At 44.7% G+C, this 27,599-nt stretch overlaps 2 protein-coding genes and 1 pseudogene across 7 annotated transcripts in view; 2 read left to right on the forward strand and 1 right to left on the reverse strand.

Moving 5' to 3' along the window:
• Positions 1-27,599, forward strand: part of LOC130273891 (glyoxylate/hydroxypyruvate reductase B-like) — a 105,970-nt gene that overhangs the window by 41,527 nt on the left and 36,844 nt on the right. The window contains exon 1 of one of the 5 annotated variants that reach the window (XM_056521361.1): positions 26,651-26,782. The exons of the other annotated variants lie outside the window; for them this stretch is intronic. The gene's annotated coding sequence lies outside the window, so the exon portion shown is untranslated. Of the gene's footprint in view, positions 1-26,650; positions 26,783-27,599 lie in introns of those variants that run through there. 5 annotated transcript variants of the gene reach the window in all.
• On the reverse strand, positions 1,757-26,781 carry RBFA (ribosome binding factor A). 2 transcript variants are annotated; one of them, XM_056521342.1, is made up of 7 exons: positions 26,559-26,781; positions 26,387-26,426; positions 13,455-13,586; positions 12,324-12,436; positions 11,716-11,800; positions 11,048-11,121; positions 1,757-2,937 (listed from the first exon to the last, which is right to left on the reverse strand). In XM_056521342.1, the coding sequence occupies exons 1-7, from the start codon at positions 26,747-26,749 to the stop codon at positions 2,577-2,579; spliced, it is 996 nt and encodes a 331-aa protein (XP_056377317.1). In that variant the 5' UTR covers positions 26,750-26,781; the 3' UTR covers positions 1,757-2,576. The 2 variants fall into 2 exon arrangements, with proteins under 2 accessions (XP_056377317.1, XP_056377316.1); XM_056521341.1 differs by having other exon boundaries at positions 13,413-13,586.
• On the forward strand, positions 23,164-23,327 carry LOC130274671 (U2 spliceosomal RNA; annotated as a pseudogene).

Raw genomic sequence — 27,599 nt, forward strand, 5'->3', positions numbered from 1 at the left:
CTATATAACAACATGTTGCCACCAGTTATATAGGGTAAAATTTGGTGGCGGGTTCTCTTTAAAGGAAAGCTGTCAGTCTGCTCCCCCCGCACTAACCAGTGGTACTGGCTGGTAGTGCGGGGGGGGGGGGGGGGGGGGGGCGCTGATCAGTTTGATGCTTACTATGCCCGGATCCGCCCTGCCGTTATCTTCTATTTTCGGTTAATGCTAATTAGGTGCTAACTTGCACCGGCCGGGCTAACTGGCTCTCTGATGTCAGCGTTTCTAGCCGCAGCGCCGCCCAGCTCATAAATATTCCTCCCCGCTCTGTAATGAAGAGAGAGGCTTGGAGGCAGGGGAAGAATATTGATGAGCTGGGCGGCACTGCGGACAGAAACGCTGACAACATCTTCGTGCCAGTTAGCCCGGCCGGTGCAAGTTAGCACCTAATTAGCATATACCGAAAATCGAAGATTACAGCCGAGCAGCGGGGCAGATCCGGGCACGGTAAACATCAAACTGATCAGCGTCCCCCGCACTACCAGCCAGTTCCGCTAGTTAGCACGGGGGTGCAAGCTGACAGTTTCACTTTAAGGCCCACCTGTCATTTCAGGATAAGCTGTCCTGTGTGTATACATGAGAAGCAGCACTATTGTATATGTCATTTTTAGCAGATTTCTGCTCTGCTGACTCCATCGCAAATTTAAAATTCTCCCAAAGCTGGTGGGCAGAGATCCATACACTTGCAGACAGAGGACAATGTTGAGCTGATTTTCAGAGATCATTCTATCAGCAGGAGGAAAAGGGACGAAAGTTTGATAACAGGAAATTTGTAAAGTAAAGGTTTTTATGTATGAAACCCCTCATTCCTTCATATTCCTTGGCACTACTTTGCAAAGCAGCTTTAAATCACGAGAACAAGTCGGGAAAGTGTTTTCTCCCAGCTCTGTGTCACATGACCATGGGCGACTTCTAATGTTAGTACTGGTCTCATAAAACCAGAGTAGGAAAAGAAACACAAGTCATTGGTCAGAGTCTGAACATTTAGATTCCAACCAATAAAAACTTCTGACATGTCCCTAAGAAAAGGTCTTCTGATTGCTGCTGTAGTGTAACCTTTCCCCTTGCTCTCATTGTGTGAGCTCCCGGCAGGAGAAAGTGGGCGTTCTCCAGCAGGCACAATGTCACTGCCATATCAACTCCTGCATTTTTTGTCAACATGGTGCAGCAAAGAATGCAGGAGTTGCTATGACCTGTGGTGCGGCAGGTACGGGAGGTGACATTGCATCCAGAAATTGTGCCCAAGAACTTCAGCAGGATACCCTGACGGTCACTCTGATGCTGCAGAAGCCTGCAGTAGACAGCAGGAAGGTGGAATAGCCCAGAGAGTGCCTGGACACAAACACACACTATACTGCAATAAGTGCATTGGATTCTGTGAACTAAAAGAATACCAAATGAATGTTCTCTTGGACTAGGTCTATAATAGACATACAATAGGTTATTGTCATACAGCTATATCCTTTTTGGAAGCTGTATTCCAAAAAAGCATTGGGTCAGTATCTTCTATATAAAAGCAGAAGCCAATGGGCTGCCCAAACACAGGTCAATAGCAGGCAATAATGTTCTGGGAGCATTCCACCAACATATTCAGGAGTGGCCAGATCATTTTCATAATAGTCTATTGATTCCACATGGTCTGCCAAACTGGATGAATTGTGTTTTACACAATTGAATACTGAAATAAAAATGTCCAGAATGATTCCTATTTTTTTCACATGAATTTATTATCGAAATGCAGCAAATACAAAAAGTGTATAAAGAAGATGACGTGAAATTTTCATCAAGAAAATAGAAGGGAGTAAAGTTAGAAATGAGAACTTTCAGATGCTCGGGGTGTGATTTATACAACATGTCAAAACAACAGTATATGAAAGCCATCATACAAGGCTCCAACAAGTGAAATAGTTATACGTGTAACCAAAATATATCCTATAGCTCCAAAATTATACTTTTTTCTTCTTCATTTTAATAGCCTACAGACTTATCACAGTAATGACACTTGTTACAGGAACATAGCCTTCTCCTGAGATTGTGCACTGCACTGCAGTAACCCAGTGTCATCGCTACAAGGTACAAAGCCGATTAACTATTGGTAGCCTATTCTTTGGTTAGACCATAAACAATTTTACCCGGAAGCCCCATTTTAGCTCTTTCAGTGCAGAAGTGAATTAACCCAGTTCTCAGAAATCTGTGCTTAAAAGGGGTACTCCACTGCTAGACATCTTATCCCCTATCCAAAGGATAGGGGATTAGATGTCTGATCATGGGGGTCCCAATGCTGGGGCCCCCCATGATCTACCGCAGCACCCTGCGTTGTAAAGAAATGGCAGATTCCTGTGGCAGTGTTGATGTCACGGCCATGCCCCCTCCATGTCTACGGGAGGAGGGCATGGCGGAATGTCATGATCACAGCCTCCAGCTCCGACTGTTCAGAACGCATGAGCACCCGGACACTGACCTTAAATTGTATAAAAATGTACTATTAGGTATTATTATCAACGTTCGCATAGAAAAAAATAAGCCATCTCAGATGCTCAATTTAACTTGCTTCCATCATCTTCTTTCCCCTCTATGTTTTCTTCAAGTTCTGTCTCATACTCCTCTTGATTGTCAGTATATAAGTCATTGTCTAAAGCCAATAAATAGTTTTTTGGGTCCACGGGATTGCGTTCAACCCACTTTTCCTTCTTCAATTTTTTCTTGAGTAGTTTTTGCTTCTTAATCTCTGCCAGCTGTTCTTGTTGCTGCTGTGAAAATTCAATGGCTTCATTTTCTGTTTGCTTAACCTTCATTCCTTTCTTGTACTCTGCAATTTTCTTGTTCAATTCTGTATGGTCAATTCCAAACATACTAGGAGTCGACAATTGAGGTTGAAGGGATGTCGAATCCAAGTTCCTGAAATACAGAAAAAATATATATATATATATATATATATATATATATATATATATATATATATATATATATATATATATATATATATATATATAAAGAATTTTTTTTAAATCAGACCTTTAAAAATATTTTGTGTTATACTATGAGCCTATGGTCACACACCATATTTTTTTACCATTTGGTGAGCTGTAAAACAACCATTTAAGGACTTAAAAACTGTCATAGACAATACAATTTCCAGCTCACCTTCAACCCGTTGTCTGTGTACAGATCCACACTCAGCCCTGTACAGTAACTTCCAGCAAAGAAAACATGTGATCCAGCACTCAAAGGGGTATTCCAGGAAAAAACTTTTTTTTTTATATCAACTGGCTCCAGAAAGTTAAACAGATTTGTAAATTACTTCTATTAAACAAATCTTAATCCTTTCAGTAATTATCAGCTGCTGAATTTGAGTTGTTTTCTGTCTGACAACAGTGCTCTCTGCTGACATCTCTGCTTGTCTCGGGAACTGCACAGAGTAGAATAGGTTTGCGATGGGGATTTGCTTCTAAACTGGGCGTTTCCCGAGACACGTGTCATCAGAGAACACTTAGACAGAAAAGCCGGTAATTACTCACCGGTAATTCTGTTTTCACGAGCCATGACAGCACCACCTGAGAGAGGGACTCCGCCCCTAGGGACAGGAAACCTTGGAGAATAAAAGAAAGTCCACTCCTCTCCATACTCAGGGAGTTACAGAGACCTAGAAGAGCCTTCCTACTTAGTTAGTAATAACAGTCATGAAAACAACAATAACTAAACAAGGAAACATTTTTTTTTTTTTTTTACCCAAGTGACCTAAACACCCGTGATACAATATTTAGAAAAAACAAAAGGGTGGGAATGCAGCGGTGCTGTCATGGCTCGTGAAAACAGAATTACCGGTGAGTAATTACTGGCTTTTCCCATCGCCATTACAGCACCACCTGAAAGAATACCAGAGACCAAGATTAGGGTGGGATAACAGTTTGGAGGACCTTACGACCAAAGGATAAATCAGAACAGCTTCCCACATCCAACCTATAGTGGCGAAAAAAAAAAGTGTGGGGAGACGACCAGGTGGCCGCCTTACAGATTTGGTCTATCGAGGCCCCTCTCCTCTCGGCCCAGGAGGATGCAACTGCACGTGTAGAGTGAGCCTTGAGACCAACAGGAGGAGAAAGGCCAGAGGAGACATAAGACAAACAAATAGCCTCCCTAATCCATCTAGCTATGGTGTCACTTCTAACACTATTACCCTTATTCTGGCCACAGAATTGTACAAATAGTCTATTTGATTTCCTTAAATCTTTAGTTCTTTCCAAATAAGAAAAAACGCACCTCCTTACATCCAGCATATGAAAAGATTTCTATCTCTCATTTGCTGGGTTGCTACAAAATGAGGGTAAGACTATTTCCTGAGACAAGTGAAAATTAGATACCACCTTCGGTAAAAATGCTGGGTCAGTCCTAAGAACTATTCTATCATCTAGGATAAGAGTATATGGCTCAAGGCAAGAAAAATTAGCTATTTCACCCACTCTACGAGCAGAGGTAACAGCTACCAGGAGAGCATACTCTGATGGAGATAGAGGAAACTGGCTCAAAGGGTTCACCACATAACATATTGAGAACTAAGGTTAAATCCCAAGAAGAAGTTTTAGGAAGTTTTGGAATCTGGAGCCTTTTGATTGCCTTAAAAAATCTCACAATCCACGGATGACTGGCTATAGATTGAGAGAACAAGGATCCTAGGGCTGACACTTGCACTTTGAGGGTGGCTAACTTAAGACCTTTTTCTAATCCCTTCTGAAGAAAGTCCAGAATTGACGCAATATTGGGTTTGTTAAAGTCCACCAGGGATGGGTCTATAAACTTACAGTAAGCCTTCCAGATCTTGAAGTATATTGCTGAGGTAACAGGCTTCCTACTTGACTGTAATGTAGAGATGACTGAATCAGATAAACCTTTGCGCCTCAGAATTACCCTTTCAAATTCCATGCAGTTAGGTGCAGACTGTGAGTGTCTGGATGGAAAATAGGACCCTGAAACAAAAGATCCGGTTGTTCCGGTAAGACCCAATGGTCTGTTAATGACATCTCCCGAAGGCATGAAAACCAGGCCCTGCAGGGACAGAATGGAGCTTTGAGAATGACCCTTGCTCTGTCCTCTCAAATCTTTTTTAGAACTCGTGGTATTAACGCTAGTGGAGGGAAGGCATAGCTCAGACTCCACTTCCAGTACTGGGAAAGTGCGTCCACTGCTGTAGGGTACTCTGAGGGGGACAGGGAGAGAAACTGTTTTACTTGGCGATTCTCTCTGGTGGCAAACAGATCTATCTGAGGATGGCTCCATAGTACAAATTTTTTTTGGAATATGTCCTTGTTTAGGCACCATTCCCCCTGATGGAGACGATGTCTGCTTAGATAGTCTGCTCTGGTGTTGAGGGCGCCCTTTAGATGAACTGCTGATATTGACGCTAGATGTTTTTCTGCATATGAGAGGACCTGGGAAGAGAGAGACATTAGATGAGGGCTCTTAGTTGTACCGTGTCTGTTTATAAGGGCCACAGCAGTTGAGTTATCTGTAAGAACTTTAATATCTTTCTGAAAAATAGTGTGTCCAATTGTCTGCAGGGCACAAAGGACTGCCAGTAATTCTTTGTAATTAGAGGACTTACACTGTAAGGAAGATTCCCAGGACCCCTGAAAATCTTGGATGCCCACATGAGCTCCCCAACCCCAAGGGCTAGCATCAGTTGTAACAATAGTGGGGTGCATAATCCTCCAATCTAAGCCCCTTGATAAGTTTTCCCTGTCCTGCCACCAAAGGAGAGACATTAGAGTTTCTGAAGACAAAATAAAACTTCTAAAAATCTGGAATGGGTCACCTGAAGATCTTGATAGAAGTTCAGCCTGAAGACAGCGGGAATGAAACTGAGCCCATGGCACAGCTGGAAATGAGGCCGTAAATAAACCTAATAAAGACATTCCTTTCCTAATGATAATCTTAGGGGAACTCATAACTTATTTTACAAAAATAATAATTTTATCAATTTTATCTTGGGGAAGGAAGGATTTTTCCTGTATGGAATCCAAAATAATATCGAAAAATACTTTTTTCTGGGTTGGGGATGGAGACGACGTCTCCCAATTCCCTATCCAGCCTAGTTTTTCTATAATTTGTAAGGTGCGAGAAACAAAAGACTGTACCTTTGAAGCGGAGTCCGCTACCAAGAGAAAATCGTCCAGGTATGGAATGAATATTCCTTCCTCTTCACTTATGTGTGCTGCCATCTCTGATATCACTTTCGTGAAGATCCTTGGAGCTACTGAGATCCCAAAGGGAAGGGCACAAAACTGAAGATGCATTAGTTTGGTGCCTAGGTGCACAGCAATTTTTAGGTACTTTTGAAAGTCCGGATGTATGGGTACATGGAAGTAGGCATCCTTTAAGTCCAGTGAGGCCATGAAACAATTTTTTGTTAGCAGGTTTACAGTTGATTTTAATGTTTCCATTTTGAATTTTTGGTATTTTATAAATCTGTTTAGAGGTTTTAAATTTATAATTACCCGAAAGGTGTTGTTAGGTTTTTTCACCATGAACAGTGTGGAATAAAATCCCTGACACTCCTGACCTGATGGTACCTGTACTAGAACCCCTTTTTTTTATTAACAAAAGAACTTCCTGTTGTAATGATATTTGACCTATTGACCCTACAGGATTTTTGGTTATGATAAAGCGAGTGGGAGGGAGGCTGCAAAATTCCCAATGCAGACCATTCTGAATGACGTCCAGAACCTGGGAACTGCCTGCTATTTTTTGCCACTCTGGAAAGAAATTCTGCAGTCTGCCACCCCCTTGCAGGACCCCATCATTGAGACCCTGATTTTTTTGAGGTTTGGGGCTGGTTGAACATGAGGCCACTATTCTTTTTGGAGAATTTCCAGCGCCCTGACTGACCGCTTCCTCTATTAGGACCTCCACCTCGCCCTCTGGAACGAAAGGACTGGTTACGTTTGATAAAGTCAAAGGGAAACCCTTTCTTCCTGTCATTTGCTGTCTCAAGTATATCAGAAAGAACAGACCCAAACAAATGCTCTCCTTCACAGGGGATGGCACATAAATTATTTTTTGATGACACTTCACCTGACCAATGTTTTAACCATAAAGCCCTCCTAGCTGAATTTGACAGTGCTCAAGCACGGGCAGATAACCTTAGTGCATCTGAGGTGGAGTCAGCTAAGAAGGCCACCCCCTTACGTATAGTAGGGATGGAGGCTAAGAGCTGTTCCCTTGGAACTTTATTTTGTATGTTAGAGGTTAACTGATCTAACCAAACTAAAACGGATCTGGCTACAGAGGTCCCTGCCACGTTAGGTTTCAAGGCTGTCCCTGATGCTTCCCATGTTCTTTTAAGGAACATTTCCATTTTTTTATCCATTGGATCCTTAAGGGACCCAAGGTCTCCAAATGGGAGAGATCTCTTCCTAGAGATCTTAGAAATAGACACATACATTTTTGGTGGGTGATCCCAAGTTTTAGTTTCAGTGTCAGCGAATAGATATTTTCTTTTTAAAACCGTAGGCAAAAAAGACTTTTTGTCAGGATTCTCCCATTCTTTATGGATAACTTTTGAAATAATTTTGTGTATAGGGAATATCCTATACTTTTTAGAATCAAGCCCCTCAAACATAATGTCTTGGATTGACCTTGGTTCTCTGGGCTCTTCCATATTTAGAGCGGAACGAACCGCCTTCACCAATTGGTCAGTGTCCTCAGGTGAAAAAAATGCTTTCCCTGAGGAGTCTTCCTCTGACTCTTCTCCTGAGTCCGACCCATCTGGCACAATAATACCCTCTTCATCAGAATCAGATTGATTTAAGACCACTGGAGCAGTAATAACAGTAGAAGCAGTGGGAAGAGGTGCGGACTCAGTAACCACAGTAGTAGCAGCTGTTGTTAAACTTTGAATGGATGACTGGATCTTTTTTCTAATGAAATCCTGCATTTGTGCCAGAAGAGAAGGAACTAAGGCTGGAACTTCTGAAGTAATCAGCCTATCAATACAGGGCTGACATGAAACCTTTCCATATTCAGGAGGTAATATTCCTCTACACATGTTACATTCACGATTTTTTGTCTTTTTGGAAGGTTTCCTAGGTGCATCATCACCGTGCTGAAAATAACCAAAAAGACCACACTTAGTAAAAAAAATACCTAAAAAACATAGAAAGAATACACTCACTCAAACTGCCGGTACCGAAGATGGCATCTTTGCAGATGAGTCAGATGGAGTATGCCTCAGGTTATCACCGCTAGTACTCATGCTGGAACACAGGAAGAAAATCCCCCACTCCAATGCTGGCAGGTATGAATGACTGGCCGGCTCATCACAGGAGGAAGAATGACAGAAAAAGAGCTCCTTTTAAATCTGCCGCCTCCTGAGCGCCGGAGGCCCGGCATGTGATGTCACATCTGCCCTCTTCTGACCTCCAGGTTCCTCTTGCATCGTCACCTGCGCAGCAGCAACGGTGCTAATCTCCGCCCCCTATGCTTGCTGCAGCTTTCCCCAGTCGTCCACGCGACCGTGCTCAGACGCCGGGTTTCTCCGCCAGAGCCCACCGCAACCCGCCCGCAACTAGTGACAGCGGCACAAAAAAATTGTGAGTTTAACATCGGGCTCTGATGGAGGAGAGTGGGGGGAGGGCGGGAGACTCAAACCAGAGGAAACAAGTGAGCTCGGCTGGGATCCCTCATTAGGGATCATAGGGGATTCACCACCACCTACACCGAGGGGCCCAGCATAAAGAAATCCCTCAGCCATTCCTAAAGCTCCCCTGGGACTGTGGCTTCTCCAGGCTTCCCATAGGGACAGGAAACCACTAAGGATGGAGAGGAGTGGACTTCCTTTTATTCTCCAAGGTTTCCTGTCCCTAGGGGCGGAGTCCCTCTCTCAGGTGGTGCTGTCAGGTGGTGCTGTCATGGCGATAAGAAAAGAACAACTAAACTTCAGAAGCTCATAAGTACTGAAAGGATGAAGATTTTTTAATAGAAGTAATTTACAAATCTTAAAAAAGAAAAAGGTAAGTGCAGCTCACAATTAGTACACTAGTCCGAGGTTAGATTGGGTGAGCACCTATACCCTATGTGTATATAGAAAGAATTCAGTAGCAAAAATATTTACCCAAAACCTCAAGGAGAGTGTATGAATTTATGATAATTAATAGAACAGACCATGCTTCAATTAACAGTTGTATTTATTACAATATCACATTAATAGTAAAAATAGTAGTAATATTAAGAAGATCCCCTCCCAGGGCCCTATGGGGGGATCTAAATGTACAATAAAAAATTTGATAAAATAATTACTGATGCCACTAATATGCGTTCACTTGGTAAATTAATATATAGATATATCTGACAATGAATGGTTCACTATAGAATGATACAAATAACAGGTGGTATATAGTAATGTATCAAGATTATTTCTCAATGAGAATCAATGGCAGTTAATAAGAAACAATGTTACAGTATTGTCCTCTAGTATAAGAAGTGTGGCAGAGTTGCGGTATCCTCTGAACAAAGCAATATTAATAGTTCCAGCAGAGTAAATGAAAGTCTATAGGCTGTGAGCGCTAATAGTTGTCTGCGCTGGCAAGCGCTGACTAAAGATGTCGAGATTGGATGTTGCCGGTGGTGATGGCAGCTGGTCTGAACGGCAACGGACCTATTGTATATGCTGCCTGTCTGTATGCACAGGAATTATAACAGCGCTTTCGGTGTGAAGGTTATGCGCTCACCGGTAATCTGATGTCGATCAGTCCACGTTCATGCCCGGTCTCATAGAAAGCCGTTTGCCGGTTCTCCAATACACTGCAGCGTCTCAGCCTTATGGAATCAGAGTGTGACGTCACTGGATACTCTGTAGCGCTCACAGCCTATAGACTTTCATTTACTCTGCTGGAACTATTAATATTGCTTTGTTCAGAGGATACCGCAACTCTGCCACACTTCTTATACTAGAGGACAATACTGTAACATTGTTTCTTATTAACTGCCATTGATTCTCATTGAGAAATAATATTGATACATTACTATATACAACCTGTTATTTGTATCATTCTATAGTGAACCATTCATTGTCAGATATATCTATATATTAATTTACCAAGTGAACGCACATTAGTGGCATCAGTTATTATTTTATCAAATTTTTTATTGTACATTTAGATCCCCCCATAGGGCCCTGTGAGGGGCTCTTCTTAATATTACTACTATTTTTACTATTAATGTGATATTGTAATAAATACAACTGTTAATTGAAGAACGGTCTGTTCTATTAATTATCATAAATTCATACACTCCCCTTGAGGTTTTGGGTAAATATTTTTGCTACTAATTTACAAATCTGTTTAACTTTCTGGAGCCAGTTGATATATAGAAAAAAGTTTTTTCCTGGATAACCCCATTAATTTCTTAATCTCTGCTCTGTTTGGGACTATGGACTAAGGATTTTTTTTTCTTCTCATTGTTGTGTTCCAAGAGCGATAACTTTTTTTTACATTTTCACCGATATAGCTGTATAAAAAGGTACGTACACATGTCACTAATCCTCTGTGGGTTGCCAGCAGCTGAATTTCCACTTGAAGATTTTCTACTGCGGAATTCTGCAAGCAGATTATGTTGCTACCCACTGAAGTCACTATTTTAGGGAAACATACAACTTACTGACTGACTCTCTTAATCAGAAATAATCTACACCAATTAAGAAAATGAATAAGAAATATCACACAGAATACAATCGTAATTAGTTCAAACCAAGGACCTTAAAGTTGCAGAACCTGCCACATTGTGGAGGAGAGCTAGGACATTTATGACATACTGGAGAAATGATTTTCCACAATTGTTTCAACTATTCACTGTGGATACAATTATGATAATATTCAGTTGTCAGAGTATTAACTCACTTGTCAATATTAGCTGTTTTTTTAATTGAAGGACTGACTCACATAGTTCTCTATGGCTTTCTATTTCTCGATTCTATATTATGAAACATCGTAAAAAATAAAGCATTAAAAAAATGTACCTGGGAGTGTCATCACTTTTGATTGTAGAGTCATTATGGTCTCCAAAATCTAGAGTTGCCAATAGGTCTTCAATCTATATATGCAAAGAAAATGTATAATTTCCCAATTATACCATATTATATCATTGTAGGGATCCCAGCACACCCGCCCCCTCCCCTCGCTGACACCTTCTCCTCATGCAAACTGGCACTCAGGAACTCCGGTAACCTTACTCTTGGTGCAGACTACTTTGGACGTGTATGGTGGCACCATAACATTTTATAAAATGTAAAAAAAAACAAAAAAAAACAAAACCTTTTCCCAATGAAAAATGTGTTATGTCAAAAATCCAAAGGGGGGAGGAAACACTATTGGTATCACCCCATCCTTTAACAGCCCAAGATATAAAATGATCATATTTTTGCAGATTTGCTGTTTTCTTTTATCCTGTCTCCCTAAAAATTGAATTGTGGTTAAAGAAAAAAATAAACACATATTTTTCCCAAAATTGTACCAATGAAAATGTTAACTTTTTTTCCTGGAAAAAACCCTCTTGATATACTGATATATTAAGAATACACCTTGCTTCTGATGAAGAAACAACAACAAAAACATTGCGGCATAGAACCCAAAGCTAACTGCAGCTGTAAAGTATTAACTCCCAACACTTACTACTATACTATAATACCTCTTGTCTTTTAGCATCTTCTTGGTCTTTTAAAAACACGATTGTTGGAACATTTCCGAGAACTTGATGAGTTATGAGGAGATGCCTGAAAAACATAGATGAGATCTTTTAAAATGTACTTTAAATACAAAAACAGCTACAATATTAATGCATACCGATAGGCTATAAAAAGTTCCTGTGTACCCTCAGCAATAACTTATATTCTTAAACGCCAAGGTATATATACATAAAAACAACAGTACAAGTAAAACCGCTAAATGTAAATATTCAAAGGATTTTTTCAAATGACAGACTAAATCACTGACTGTTCCCTTGCTTAATAATACAGTATATTTCACCCATTGACTGATGTCTTTGTCACAAGATAACCAATGTTATTGACTTTACCTGTCAGTGGCTTTTAAAGTTATGTCTGATTGGAGTAGATTTCTACAGTACATCATACAGTACTGGTTATTCACCATGAACAGCACGTGGATGTGAAAAGTGCTGCATGCTGCAGTGCAGCTGTATGCAGTTACCATGTTGGGGTAGGATATGCATCTATAAAAATGAAAAACTGAACAGAATAGACAACTTATAATGCATGTGACAGAAAAATAGCATACCGAAAACGATGAGCATATTTCTGAAGAATTGTTTCAATCTTAGCATCAGTTTCTTTATTGCTGCTGGTTAACCAATATACACGGCAGACTGAAAAATCTGCTGTTACAGACACCTGAAATTTTCAAGAAATAATATGTAAAATTGCAGATTCATATTAACATCTCAGTGATACAGTATAGGGGGACAGGGAAGAAGGAGCAGCAGCAGAACAGTTCTGTGCAGAGCAGAAAAGAGGATTTACAGTAATAGCCCATTTATACATACCACTATTCAACTAAGTTTATAAATATGCAAATAATTATGCAATGGTAACAACTAATTTTGCATATTGAGAGATCGGTCAGATAGGTCATGAAATCATCTGTCATTTACAGTGACCAGTAGTCAGCATAATTGTTATAACAAAGGAATGTCCAGCGCCAAGTGCGGTAAAACGACATGTATTTTATTGTAGGATCAGCGGAGCCCGTACGCTGGTGCTGTAAACACGAGGGAGAGAGCTGTCCACACACATTTTTGCTTCTCAGCACAATTGTTCTCCGTGGTCCCATTGATATGTTTATTGATATTTCTAGTTACACTAGTAGTAGGATTATTATTGATTTTTTTTTCTTAAAACAATACATACACTTTAAGAATTAGTTAAAGGGGTACTCCGGCCCTAGACATCTTATCCCCCTATCCAAAGGATAGGGGATAAGATGTCTGATCGCGGGGGTCCCGCCGCTGAGGCCCCCACGATCTCCCTGCATGTCATCAGCCTCATGAAGCGAAGATCGCTCTGTGCTGATGACTCACGATACAGGGGCCGGAATATCATGACGTCACGGCTCCGCCCCCTCGTGACCTTCCATAGGCTTGCACTGAGGGCGCGTGACAACCCCCACATCCCCTCCCTTAGACCCCAGCGATCAGACATCTTATCCCCTATCCTTTGGATAGGGGATAAGATGTCTAGGGCTGGAGTACCCCTGTAACCAAAGTATGCCTAACCTAGGAGCAGGTTCTGCTGGAGAAGAAGAAAAGGACTCCTTTTATAACTACGTGGTCCCCTGATTTCTCACTGCACCTTGGAATACCATGCTTACCTTCGATAGTACAACCTGAAGATCATAAACCTCATCGCTTACTTCTGATGTGCTCAGCAGGCCAGTCAGAGCTTTGTACAGAATTGAGTTCAGAATCTTAACACGAACATTATTTCCCCATTTTTGCTTCTGTTCTGCCTTCATCAAACTCATTAACCCATGTGGTTTATCATCCTGCAACGCAACACAATAAAGATAATATACTTCAGTTACAAAATGTAAAGATGGAACCCCTTCTAATCAATAAATAATAGTATATACTAGCAATATGTTACACTTACTAATGTATAAAAACTATCAGGTTTCTAAACACTTCATTTCAAAATCTTGCAGATGGACAATGAATAAATGAAAAAACAAAATGATGCTTGTATTTGAAAGCAGAATAGAAAATTTCATAGCAAAAGAAAAAGATTTTTATGTGCTTACCATAAAATCTCTTTCTCGTAGCCTTCATTGGGGGACACCTTACTGATGGGTATATGCTCTTGCCACTAGGAGGCGCTGCCACTAGGAGGCGCTGACACTAGGCAAAAAACGTCAGCTCCTCCCTGGCAGGATATACTCGCCCACCTGCAGTGAGTTAATCAGTTTTGTCACAAAGCAGCAGGAGAAGCCAACAAAGACATACGTCCGAAGGACCCTAGAGAGCAATCCCGAATAAACAACCCAAGAACCGGAAAAAAATAGTCCGGGAAAAAAAGATGAAGAAATGGGTGGGTGCGGTGTCCCCCAATGAAGGCTACGAGAAAGAGATTTTAAGGTAAGCACAAAAAAAAAAAAAAAAAAAAAATCTCCTTTTCTCGGTCGCTCTTCATTGGGGGACACCTTACTGATGGGATGTACCAAAGCAGGCGGATGAGCCCCGCCAGGCGGAGACACACTAGGGCCAGAAATTGAACTCCCGGCAGATATCCCGTCCAAGGAGATGGACTAGGATGCCAAAGGAAAGGGCTGTCGTCTGAAGAGACCCAAGGCACCCAGGTCACAAAGAGGGACAATAAACCATAGGAAAAAAAGATGGAATTCTGCTCTGGAGAGGTCCGGTGCATGAGAGTAAGGACATGAACAGCCGTAGACCCAAAGAACCGCTGTCCCAGGTGCCCGCTATGGTCGCCTAGAAGGCAAAATAGCAATACTGGTGTAATGCGGATAACCTGAACGCCCTCCAACTCGGGAGGACAGGGAACTAGAATGAAGAAAGGAGCGGCAAAAACCCTGAAAAGGGAGGCAGCGTGGACACCGTAGAGACTGACAAGTAAACTGGAAATGTAGAGTCACTTGGAAGACGACCCCTGAAGAGTAAAGAAAACAGATGTCCACGAAAACTCTCCGGGCGACAAACTTCCACGAAGAAGAGAAGGAGTGCAGAATAGAAAGACCGCCCCGACTAATGAGATCGCGGTGGAGTCGTGGCCGGATCACTACACATGCCCAAGACCTGAACCATCACCAAGGCCCCAGGAACCGAAAGAGCTGCCTGAAAAGAAGGCACGCCCCAGCATCCTAGGACAGAGTCTAAGGAGAGCAACCAGTCATAGACCTCAGTGGTCCGAGCGGACCAGAGCACACTTAAGAAACATCCCGCCAGAACGAGAACAGAGGGAGAAACAAAATGAGAACCCAGCTGGGATTCTTATGGACTGGGCATAGGAAGAATGACTCCAGAAGACTTTGGTGTCAGTGCAGTACAACTGACGCAGACATAAAGGTAAGGAAGAACACACCCTTCCAGGGAGATTGTACAAACTTCTCCAACAGGGAAGAGAGCCAAGCTGCATGAGCAGCAGTAGACATCCAAAAAACAGAGAGGCTGTGATAGCGGACAGTAAGCCCACAAGCCCAGACAGGAAAAAGCTCTGTTGAATGCTTTCAGCCAAAAAACAAGAGCCCCTCCAGATATTCCACCTATACAGTGGGAACAGCCAGATGGCATCATCTTGGCGACAGAAAAATAAAATAAAAATAGTCCCTCCAGAGGAGGGAAAACAAGGGTGGTCGGGAGGAAAACTCAAGTACAGACCCATGCCAAGCACCCTGATCCCTATACCCCCTGTGGAAAGGGGATTTGCAAAGCGCCCCAGGTGCAGGAGCAGGAAAATTCTACCCCACAGCCACAGACATTGCTGTCTGGAGGAGCCACCTTGTGTCCCAATAGGGATCGTAATCCTGTACACTGGAGCTGGGCAAAAACTACAAGACATATTGAGGGCCATTCAAGACAGTGACGAGTAGGCGCCTGAGCCAACCCGGACTGAAACCCCGGAAAACACACCTGGAGGCATAGGGAGGGGCTGAACTGACTGTCGCCCCAGCAGGTCCCATGTCAGAACAGAAGTGCTCAACCACCTCACAACTGCAGAACAAAATCACCGGAAGCCCCGAGGCTCACCCCAGCGAACAAAAGGAAGATGGGCTCCACACCACAGGGTGGACCTAGCCTATGTAGGAACACAGGCAAGTGTACCCTACAATAGCAGAGTGGTACTTACACTGCGGACACAAAAGAAATCGCAGACATCCAACGGACCAGCCGGAAGGGAGGTATGCCTCTAGCAGACCAACAGTGCAACCTAAGAAGGGAGAACAGTGTGATTTTGCTGTTGCTGAGAAAGTCCCTGGGACCTGCAGAAAAAAAGGCCCACACCCCATCTCCTAATGGTGCCAGACACCAAGGCTGCGGACACAGACTCAGGAGATGAAGAATGAATGTGGAGCAGGAAAAATGCAGACACAACGTGACCTACAGGAAGAAAGGGTCCAAAGAACCCACCGGTACACACTCTGCGGAACTGCACCTGGAAGAGAGACATCGGACTGCAGCCGCAGCATCGGCAGAAACTGGGGAGGTGACCAGGTGGATTAGAACACCAAGCAGACAGTGTCTGGCTATGTGGTAAAGGGACCGTAGCCACGTGGAGTCCCGCATAAGGAAACACACAGTGAAGTGAGATACCAGCCTGTAGACAGAGTAGCAGGCAGCAGAGAAAGACCTGGCCAAGTAGGTAACCCTGAAAACCAGTAGGTGGTGCATTGTAGAAGGCCCATGGAGCAACATGGGGAGACTCACTCGAAACTACACCATGATAGTGGGTAACCTGAACTACCGTCCACGGGGAGAAAGTGTATGGTAGGTAACCCGACATAGTAAGCATTGCGAAAACCCGTCTGGACAGCAGGTATAGGATTCCTGAGCACCCATGGTCACTCCAATCAACCTCCCTTGAAAATGGGGTACTGGAGTGCGGCCTAACCAACAGGCGACCCGGTGGCGTAGAAACCCAATAGACCAAGGATTGTCCGACTGGTATCAATCTCGAATACTTGTAGGGACCCTACATCAGATCCCACACCCAGCTGTGAGGTATGGGAAACCTGGCTATGTCCGCGGCAGCCCAGAGGTCAGAGACCGGTGGCAGCGGAAACAGTGTAGACAACAGTCTGGATGAGCAAGAACACCCCCAGGCGTTTGGTGAAAAGGGAACAGTCAGACAAGCGATAACTGTGCCCCTTTGTCATAGGTGGGAGGGCAGGGAGGCCAAGAAACCCCGACCCCTGGAAAATAGAGGGAGGCAGAGAAGCCATGGAAGGCATCCCTGACATCCCGTATAGTGTCCGTGGGACACGCTGGCTCAGTTCTACGTATACCGCGCACAGAAGTGGGGTACCAGAACTGTAGCCACAAAAACATCAGCTGTGCGACGTGAGATGGGCGGCAGAAGAAAAAATGCAGACACTATCTGGCATACTAGTATGGACCCATAGTGGACAGAGTGTCATTCCGTCGGGCACCTCGCACATCGGTGAGGTACCGGAACTCCAGTCGCAGATGCAACAGCCGTGAGATGTGTGACAGGCAGTGTAGGAAACCATGCAGACTGTTGTCTGTTTTACTGGTATGGAGCCACAGTGAACAGCGATTCATTCCGTCAGGCACCTCGCACAGTAGTGAGGTACAGGAAGCCCAGTCACAGATACACCAGCCATGTGATGTGCGACAGATGGTGTAGGAAAACCTGCAGACCACTGTCTGGCTTACTGTTATGGGTCCATAGAAGACAACAAATCATTTCATCAGCACCTCATACAGTAGTGAGGTACCGGACTCCAGCTGCAGATACATCAGCCGTTTACTGAATGACTGTCTGGCTTACTGGTATGGGTCCATAGTAAACAATGGGAAACTCCATCGGACACCTCGCACCAGAAGTGGGGTACCTAGTGTGAGCCGCGGATGCAGCAGCCATGAAATGAGTAGCAGACGAGACTACTGTCTGGCATAATAATATCAGGTCTAATCCATGGCACGCAGGAATATTCCCCTGAGGACCGTGCGCTGGATGAGGGAATCCGTAGCACCAGCCGCGGATGCGATAGCCTGTGGAGAAGGGAATCCCATAGCATGACATGCCAAGAACACCCCTAGGATGGATGGCTAGCAGACCTGACAGATAAAGGATCTTAAAAGAAACCCGAGCGTCTGCCAGGAACGCAAAGAACTTGCTCATTGTATGGCACTCAGTGGTAGAAGGGAACATATTGCTGGAAAATGACCCCCGACTCCAAGGGGACTTGACCCCTGGTAACAACTCGCCACGGTGGTTTTCATGAGCTCCATGAAGTGAGCAACAATAGAAATCAAACTGTAATACAAGTGTTGACCACAAGAGGGTGCTAAACACCAACAAATAGTCTGAGTGATCAAGAAATACGTCCCTTTTTTTTTTTTCCCATGGATTAAAATATGTCAGTCATTAGATATGAAAACATGGACTTCAGCCATCCACACAAACTTGGAAGGGGACATTGGGCGCAGGGCACCCTGAAAAGTGCTGCCTATAAGCGGCAGACAGAAAGCCCCTGAAGGAGCGACGGCTCATAGCAGTGTGCTTTAAGTGCCTGCTAAGCTGCTGCTCCGAGATGGGATAATAGCGTCCCGGACCGCGAGCTCCCATTGGGCTGCTACCGCGGGAGCCAGTACTTTTGCCCACGCCAACCCCCGCATCGGGGAAGGAGGGCAAACAAGAACCTCCAGCAGCTCGTGATACTGAGGGAGGAGCTCTGATCTCCCGAATCGCGCGCTGAATCGGGGAAAGAAGGGCAGAGCTATACCGCAGTAGGGGAGAGCTGGGACAGGGAAATAAGAGAGGCGGCCATGCGCCGCCAGGACCCTGGACTCCCAGCGGCTGAAATTCTACAGCTCCCGCTGTATGCCGCCGTTGGGCAGTGCACAGTGCGCGGCACCTCACAGAGAAATAACCGGCTGTTCAGAGATGAGCCGGCAAAAACTCCTGTGGAGGGAGCCTCTGCAAAATGCTGGCGGCTGTCCTCCACAGGACCCAGTATGCAGAAAACACAGAACCCCCAGGGGACCTGAGGAAGCCCCAACATGAACTCCAATAAAAGGACAGAGTCCCACAGGGAGAGGGAGGGAGGAAGAGGTGGCGGGGATATATACTAGGGATCGACCGATTATCGGTATGGCCGATATTATCGGCCGATAATCACGATTTTGGGCATTATCGGTATCGGCAATTACCTTGCCGATAAGCCGATAATGCCCTGCCCCCGCACCGCCACCCCCCCCCCGACCCGCCGCACCGCGTCGCACCCCCCACCGTGATGCTGGGCGGTATACCGGTATGGATTTTTGCCCATACCGCTATACCGGTCGGGCCCCTCCCCCACCCTCCGAGTCAATAAAAAAATTTAACTTACCCGTAATGGGGGTGGTCCGGGCCATCCATCGTTCCTGTAGTGTCCGGGGGCGTTCCGGGTGAACCGGTCCGGGCTGTCCTTCTCCGGCGGTCATCTTCTCCACTCCGGGCAGGCTCCGGCCTAGTACACTGCATAGACGCCGCTACGCCGTGACGTCAGGTGCGTCGCTGCGCACGGGAGTCACTGCGCAGCGGCGTCTATGCAGCGTACTAGGCTGGAGCCTGCCCGGAGTGGAGAAGAGGAGTCCGGAGAAGAAGTACAGCCCAGACCGGTTCACCCTTCACCCGGAATGCCGCCGGACACTACAGGAAGGATGGATGGCCCGGACCACCCTGACAGGTAGGGGAGAGAAGCGGGTGGTGGCGGCGGCGGCCTATGGCCCCGCAAAAGCCAATGCAGTGCATTGATTTAAAGTGCCCGCTTTAAATCAATGACCTGCAGCGGTGTCGCGGGGGGTTAAATAGCTGATAACTTATACCGGAATATCGGTATAAGTTATCGGCTATCGGCCCTAACCTCAACCGATTATCGGCCCTAAAAAACCTGATATTGGTCGATCCCTAATATATACTCACCTGTCTTCACATACTCACCTCAAGATGTCTTCAGCCAGATTTTTAGTCACCTGCATCACGTCATGCTGCTACAGACCAAGAAGAGCAGGGAAATAGGGGGACCCGGACCATATGTACAACCCCAGGCGCTGGCCGTTGGTGGGAAGGGGTTAACTGTGCATTTCTCTTTATGTCCCATGTCCCTTAGCCGCATATGGGGGAACAGGTAGCACCATGCTTCTGAACCCCCACCTGAAAAAGGAAACAAATGGGAGTAAAAAAAAAAATCTAACTAAACAGCCCTTACTAGAAAATAATTAAAAAAAAGACAAGGTCTGGGGAGCTCCCAGACCTGTGTCTTACCTCCTAGCTGACAATAGTTAAAACTGATTACCTCACTGGAGGTGGGCGGCTATATCCTGCCAGGGAGGAGCAGACTTTTTCCTAGGGTCAGCGCCTCCTAGTGGCAAGAGCATTTACCCTTCAGTTAGGTGTCCCCCAATGAAGAGCAACCGATAAATTAGAGCTATAAAGATAAGTCCTTATAGGTAAATAAATACATCAAAACCTGGGCAGAGGAAAAATTGACCAGTATCCCATAACAACCAGATCGCTTCTTTCATTTTAAGAAAGTGCCTCTGAAAAAAGGCTGCCTGGCCTGCAGACCACCTTATCCTACGCTGCAGTGGACAAGCTGCTGCTGATGTCACACAATCTCTCTACACGAGCAGGAGAAATTCATTATCTGCACTGACACATGGGCTTTTCTGCTTGCGTGCAAGCTGTACTGTGTCAGTGAGTAATGCAAATTGCTAGTAGCTTGCACAAAACCTGCAAATACTCTGTTTTCGAAGTGTCAATCACAGAGCAAGAGCCTGCAGAAAGAGAGAGGAGACTACTAGGTAATGAGCTGAAAAAAAAAGGCAGATGAGAAAATCCCTAGAAAATTTGCCCACATTTTCTTTTACGCACAGATTTCCGTTTGTAATTGGAGAAAATAAATTTGTGGCTGTTTTTTTTTTTTTTTTTTTAACCATTACAGACACAAATCAGCGGATAAAATACATTGACAATTTATCTGCTGTGTGAACAAATATTGTCAGAGTCCTCCTCAAACCAAAATCTTTGTTGGTGCCCTTTTGTATTTGGCCTCAAGACAATAGCAGTAGATCCTTTATTTATATAAGTTGTAGGGGGGGACCTTCATGGCATGAAGTTGTTTTTCCAGCATATCCCACAAATGATCAATTAGACTGAACTCTGGAGAATATGGCGTGTTGTTCTGTTTCTCAAACCATTCCTGAACAGTTTTCTGCACTGTTATAGGACACATTATCCTTCTGAAAGAGACCACTAGGTATATAATTCTAAAAATACACAGGATATGACCAGTTGACGAGATATTTAATTGCTAACAATATAAAATAAAATGGTGTTCTGACAGGGCCCTTGCTGGAAACACACTGACCATATATATATATATATTCAAAAACAATGCAGCACTACTTCACCATTAGATGCCCGGTGCCAGCGCCCCCACTCGATCAAAGTCCATATAATAGAAAACAATGGCGCAGCACTCCAAAATTGCAAAAAAGTGTAAAAATGTATTCCTTCATGTCAAAATTCAAAGCGACGTTTCAGCTCCCCACTGGAGCTTTTATCAAGCATCCAGAGGATAGGGGATAGGATGTCTGATCGCGGGGGTTCTACCGCTGGGGACTCCCGCAATCTCCCTGCTGCACCCGGCATTTGTTTAGAGCATCAGGTGCAGTGTCGGAGGCTTGTGACGTCATGGCCACGCCCGCTCATGATGTCACGACCATGCCCCCTTAATGCAAGTCTATGGGAGGGGGCGTGATGGCAATCATGCCCCCTCCCATAGACTTGCATTGAGGGGGCATGGCCATGATGTCACGAGCAGCTGTGGCTGTGACGTCACGAGCCTCCAACCCGCATCGCCAGTCATCCGGCATGGAGCGAAGTTCGTTCTGTGCACCGGATGTCTGGAGTGCCGCAGCCAAGATCGCAGGGGTCCCCAGAGGCAGGACCCCCGCGATCATACATCTTATGCCCTATTCTTTGGATAGGGGATAAGATGTCTAGGGGCAGAGAACCCCTTTAAGTGTCTGTGATGTTTATTGTCATCACGAAACCGTAAAAGGAGTGTGGAAAGAACACAGGACTGAAGCCCTGTTTTTGAAAATATACTTAAACCCCACCCTTAATAACTTAAATCATCCCTTTTCACATTTTCTAAATACAATAAAAAAAAAAAAGTATTAAAAACATAAGCTTTTTGCAGCCTGGGCAGAATGAAAAGATAAAAAAATTTAAAATAAAATCAGTGGATAACCCCTTTAAAGGGGTAATCCAACATGTTGAATTTATTTATTACCTGTCAGCCAGTAATGGACATGCTTAGGAAGGATCTGTGCTTGTGTTGGTGTGAATTGGCTATTTCCTGTTTCTGTGCCCTCCCTCCAAATACAATCCCCAGGATCCCTTGTTGCTAAGTGGAAGGGGACTTATCTTCCTCTCACACATCAGCCACCCGACCCAATGCAGCACAGCTAGGCTCCTTTTCATGCGTGATGTGCTTGAAAAACCATGCATGGAGAATGATCTCCCTGCCACTCAGCGGTTACTCCACCCACTGAAGCACAGACACACTCACTTTCAACACCCTACTAGTGATATAATGTCTCGGATCCCACTGCAACTTGGGAAAGGCCTAAGAACAATCATTTTGTATGCTGCTACAAATGAACATCCGGGGCAAAGATCATAGAACACTTTCAAGACCAGCCATCAAACACAGGTACAGACACAATATTATGAACTACCCTAACTTTACAGCACCTGTGGCACAGTCAAAAAATAAATCCTGGATTACGCCTTTAAAGGAAATCTGACACCAGTGTCACCTGCACCAACCTGATGGTACCGACAGGTAGTGCAGGTGACAATAATGACAACAGTACTTACCTTGTCCCATTCCGTGGCGCCAAACTTCGGTAATCTCCTCCCTTAGCTCCACTCTGGGAACCCTGCTTGGGGCACGGGCAGAGCTTACTGACATCACCACTGCTGTTCTCTCACAGCGAGACACACCTGAGAGCAGCAGCGGTTTGGGACATGGACGGAGCATAGGGACGTCACCGCTGCTGCTCCCTGCTGTGCCCCAAGCAGGGTTCCCAGAGCAGAGTTAAGGGAGGAGATTACCGAAGATCCCCCTCACGTACGGGGACAAGGTGAGTACCGTTGTCATCAGTGTCACCTGCACCGGTACCGACAGGTTAGTGAAGGTGACACTGGTGACAGATTTCCTTTAAATATGCAAGGATTCGGCTGCAAAGCTTGGGATGAGTGGCCTCGCCCTGAGGTAAATACTCATCCCCTTTAGCTGCTCTCAGGCCTCTTACCCCAGCCAAGCCAGATCACCCTGCTCTGTACTGACGAGTGGCAAAAACCAAGGAACAGCTTCTCGGCCTTTTGACTAAGATCAAGTGTAGTATCTGTTCTTATCAGTTTTCATGCTGGTGGGGATGGGTGCTGCATGGAGGATGCAGGTGTACCAGGGCTTTCCGGGCGGGGCTGGTTCTGAGGAATCAGCTCGACGGCTGCCCAGATGTGACCTGTTCCCTCCGGGTCTCGCCATGAGGCTGAGAGGGTCTAGAGCCGAGGTACTTTTGTGCCTCGGGGAGTGGTGACCCCGAGGTGCCGAAACTCACTGGGAATACTGGCTCACTGAGTTGAAGCACGGGCACCATAATCTCTTCACCTTGTGGCACTCACCTCTTGATTCCCGGCCTTCTGGCTAGGATCAGAGAAATTTTTATAGATCCAGCCGGATGTCCGGGCAGTATATCTGCACACATTCACTTATTTATTTATTTTTGTCTCACTGTGTCACTTTTTGCGTGTTGTGTGTTCACAGGATTTGTCAGGATGCGGTAGCCCTTCTAGGTGTCCCTCCTGGCGGTCTAGGGGAGGTGTGTGTGGCCATTAGGTTCCGCACCTCCCTGCAAACACCCCGGGTACTCCTGCTTTGGCAGGGTACCTACCGTAATCGGCTCTGCGGGCAGATACCTTGGCTAACACCAAGGGGAATGCCGGGAGCATTTGTGGTCCCCTAGTAGCTTCGGCGAAAAGGGACATAGAACCTGGAACCTCGCAGGTACCTTTTGGTCCGGAGGCGAAGGGTAAGGTTTGTTGGGGGGCCTCTCTCCTATTGGAGAAGGGCTTGCGATAGACCGCATCCTTTGTGCACTTTTTCTTGCACTTTGGGAGATTCGAGAGCACGTTCCTCGGCTTTAGATAAAAAAAAAAAAAAAAACACGGAACAGCTGTCTGCAGATGGGTAGAAACTTCCCTTTTGGGGAGTAGTCTGGCTTGGCATAAAATCCCGATCAGCTTTTTATATTCCTTAACAGGAGCTAAGCTGATACCAGGGAACATTACCTGAAAAGGTGATGCAATGAGCTGCTTTGCATATTCCCCCCTATATATATATATATATATATATATATATATATATATATATATATGTGTGTGTGAAACATACAGGGATCCGGCTGTATATATATGAAATATACAGGGATACGGCTGTATATATAAGAAATATACAGGGATACGGCTGTATATATATATTTGAAACATACAGGTATACGGCTGTATATATACACACACACACATATATATTTTATATATATATGTGTGTGAAATATACGGGGATCCCGCTGTGTATATATGAAATATACAGGGATACGGCTGTATATATATAAGAAATATACAGGGATCCGGCTGTATATATAAGAAATATACAGGGATCCGGCTGTATATATATATATTTGAAACATACAGGTATACGGCTGTATATATACACATATACATATATATATACATATATATGTGTGTGTGTGTGTGTGAAATATACAGGGATCCGGCTGTATATATGTAGGGCTCCGGACGCGCAAGTGTGAAATATGCAAAGATTCAGACATATACATATGTAGATGTAACTATAAGGCTATAATCATGAAAGAATAGGTATGGATCAATGCCTATATAAAAGGAAGATGCACGGATTAATCTGTATTTATGTAAAATATGCAGGTATCTGGAAGGTTTCAGCACCACATGTTAATTATGCAAAGGTCTCAATTATTAATAAAATAAAATACATAGAGCCGACAGATCCAACTATATTTATGTGAAATAGGCATATGTCTGGAATGAACAAGCTCTATAAATGGTTAAAGGAGTAGTGTGGCGAAAAATAACTTATCCCCTATCCAAAGGTCCAAGCACTGGACCCCCGCGATCTCCTGAAAGGGGCCCTGGCAGTCTGCTGGAAGCGGCCGCTCCGACCCCCGCAGGAGGCCACGGCCAACACGCCCCCTCCATGTATCTCTATGGGATACATGGAGGGGGTGTGTTGGCCAACGCTCTGTGTGGGGGTCAGCATGCCCCCTTCCAGCAGACTGCCGGGGCCCAGTTCAGAAGATTGCAGGGGGTCCCAGCACTCGGACCTTTGGATAGGGAATAAGTTAATTTTCACTACAGAACTCCTTTAAAGGGGTAATCCCGTGGAAAACTTTTTTTTTTTTTTTAAATCAACTGGTATCAGAAAGTTAAACAGATTTGTAAATCACTTCTATTAAAAAATCTTAATCCTTCCAGTACCTTTTAGGGGCTGTATACTAAAGAAAGAAAGAAATCCAAAAAGAAATGCATTTCCTGTGATTCCTGACCACAGTGCTCTCTGCTGACCTCTCCTGTCCATTTTAGGAACTGGAGAAAATCCCCATAGCAAACATATGCTTCTCTGGGCAGTTCCTAAAATGGACAGCAGAGGTCAGCAGAGAGCATTGTGGTCAGGACATCACAGGAAATGCATTTCTTTTTGGATTTCTCTTTAGTATACAGCCCCTAAAAAGTACCGGATGGATTAAGATTTTTTTTAATATAAGGGATTTACAAATCTGTAAAGGAGCACTCTAGCGCTTTTTTTTTTTTTTTATTAACCCTCCGTGCCCGGGCTGCAAAATGAAACAAAACAAGCTTTATATCGCCTGCCTACGTTCCTCCATTGCTCCAATGTCTGTGTCCCGTTCTCCTGTCCCTGTCTTCTTCCGCTTCCTCCGGGTCAGTGAGTCACGCTGCTCTCAGCGTATCACCTACTGCAGCGGGACATTCAGGGCTCAAGTCCTACAGGAACACCATTTCCATTAGCAAGAGTCCTGCAGGACCAGGCTTTGAGTTCCCACACTTTTTTTTCCCCTGGGGACATAACTGCGGCCTGTGATACGCTGAGAGCAGTGTAACTCCCTGACTTGCAGAAGCGGAAGAAGACAGGGATCGGAGAACAGGACACCGACATTGGAGCAACGGGGGGAACGTAAGCAGGTGAGTTACGGTTTGTTTTGTTTCATTTTGCAGCCTGGACACGGAGGGTTAATTAAAAAAATTAAAAAAATAAATAAAAAAAAAGCGCCATAGTACTCCTTTAATAATCAAAGCAGAAACACTGCTGGAGCCCAACTTGTGGCTTTCCAGTTGTGCCAAAACTACAACTCCCATCATGCTCTGATAGCTGAAAGCATGTTGGGAGTTGAAGGGAAAGACTGGTGTAAGTGCTGCTAAAATAGCTTCTATGGGCCCAGAAGCTGAAGAAACGTTCAACCCTACAATACTTACAGGCCTAAAAAAAGATGGACTGTCATACCAGGGTTTCTTTCTGTAAAGATAAAACAAACAAAACAAAAAACAATGAACACAATGAAACAAGTGAATGTAAACAGAACAATGACTTTATACAATATCACCCATTGTAAATCTCACTGACACCGGCAGGTGGCGCTCTGCTTACTTGGTTTTGGTGGAGAATTTATGGAGTAGGTTCTTGGCGGAGAATACTGGGGAGAGGTGAACACTTCTCCTGTGCTGCGGTGCGACCCGGTGGTCTGTACAGCCGAGTACACGGGGGCACAGTGACCTGGCAACATTCGGGCGGGCAGAGATACAGAAGAGACCGGACACAACCGGGCCTGACAACCTCATGGCTCTCCGGCACCGCAGCCCTCCTGCAGATAGGCGATCGGCTGGTGTGACTGTGCAGACCTAACTAGAAGATACAACGTACTTTTGTTTATGTCCAGCAGGTGGAGCGCTAGAGCAGCCAGCTAATGTAGCTCCCTCTCACTGTTTCCGAACCAGGCTGTCGTCAGCTGTTGCAAAACTACAACTCCCAGCATGCCCGGACAGCCAAAGGCTGTCCGGGCATGCTGGGAGTTGTAGTTTTGCAACAGCTGGAGACACCCAGGTTCAAATAAAACTTGGATATATAGAGAAAGTCGCTCTAGTGCATATAGTGCAGGCAGGCATAGCAATGAACGTATGTTACACATGACTGTATCGTGTAGCATATCTATGATACACCTATTCATATTACCTATGTGTTCTATGTTTAAAACTTTTTTTTTTTAATTATCATTTAATCAGATGTAGTATTGTAGTGTACTGTTCCTGACCCAGTGGCTCTGCAGCTAGCTGTAGCAAAACTACAACTCCCAGCATGCAGTCATACCAGGGCGTGATGGGAGTTGTAGTTATGCAGCAGCTGGGTGACACAGGTTGGGGGGAACACTGCTGTAGGGTATGTTTATCCTTATCAGGCTTGGCCATATAGGCAGCTTTTTATGGCCAGGCTATATGGGGACATTGAGGGGTAAATGTGTAGACAGGTATTAGCAAACCAATGTTTCCCATACAGAGTCAGTCCCCAAGCTGGGAGGTAGCTATAGGGGGTGAAAATGTGATGTCAGAGTACAGGATATAGTCCCGTAAAGTACTTAGGTGCTGTCAGGTCCCTCTGTGCCCTAGGGGCTCTCCTGCAGCGTCTCCCCCATAG

The sequence above is a fragment of the Hyla sarda genome, chromosome 5, assembly GCF_029499605.1.
Source record: "Hyla sarda isolate aHylSar1 chromosome 5, aHylSar1.hap1, whole genome shotgun sequence".
Lineage (NCBI taxonomy): Eukaryota > Metazoa > Chordata > Amphibia > Anura > Hylidae > Hyla > Hyla sarda.

Coding starts and splice junctions, on each gene's coding strand:
- RBFA (XM_056521341.1), bottom strand. CDS start 26,749: ATGAGGTTGTCAGGCCCGGTTGTGTCCGGTCTCTTCTGTATCTCTGCC. Junction 12,437..13,412: donor TTCAGGTTGTACTATCGAAG/GTAAGCATGGTA, acceptor TGAAAATTTCAG/GTGTCTGTAACAGCAGATTT. Junction 11,122..11,715: donor AAGATGCTAAAAGACAAGAG/GTATTATAGTAT, acceptor TTGCATATATAG/ATTGAAGACCTATTGGCAAC.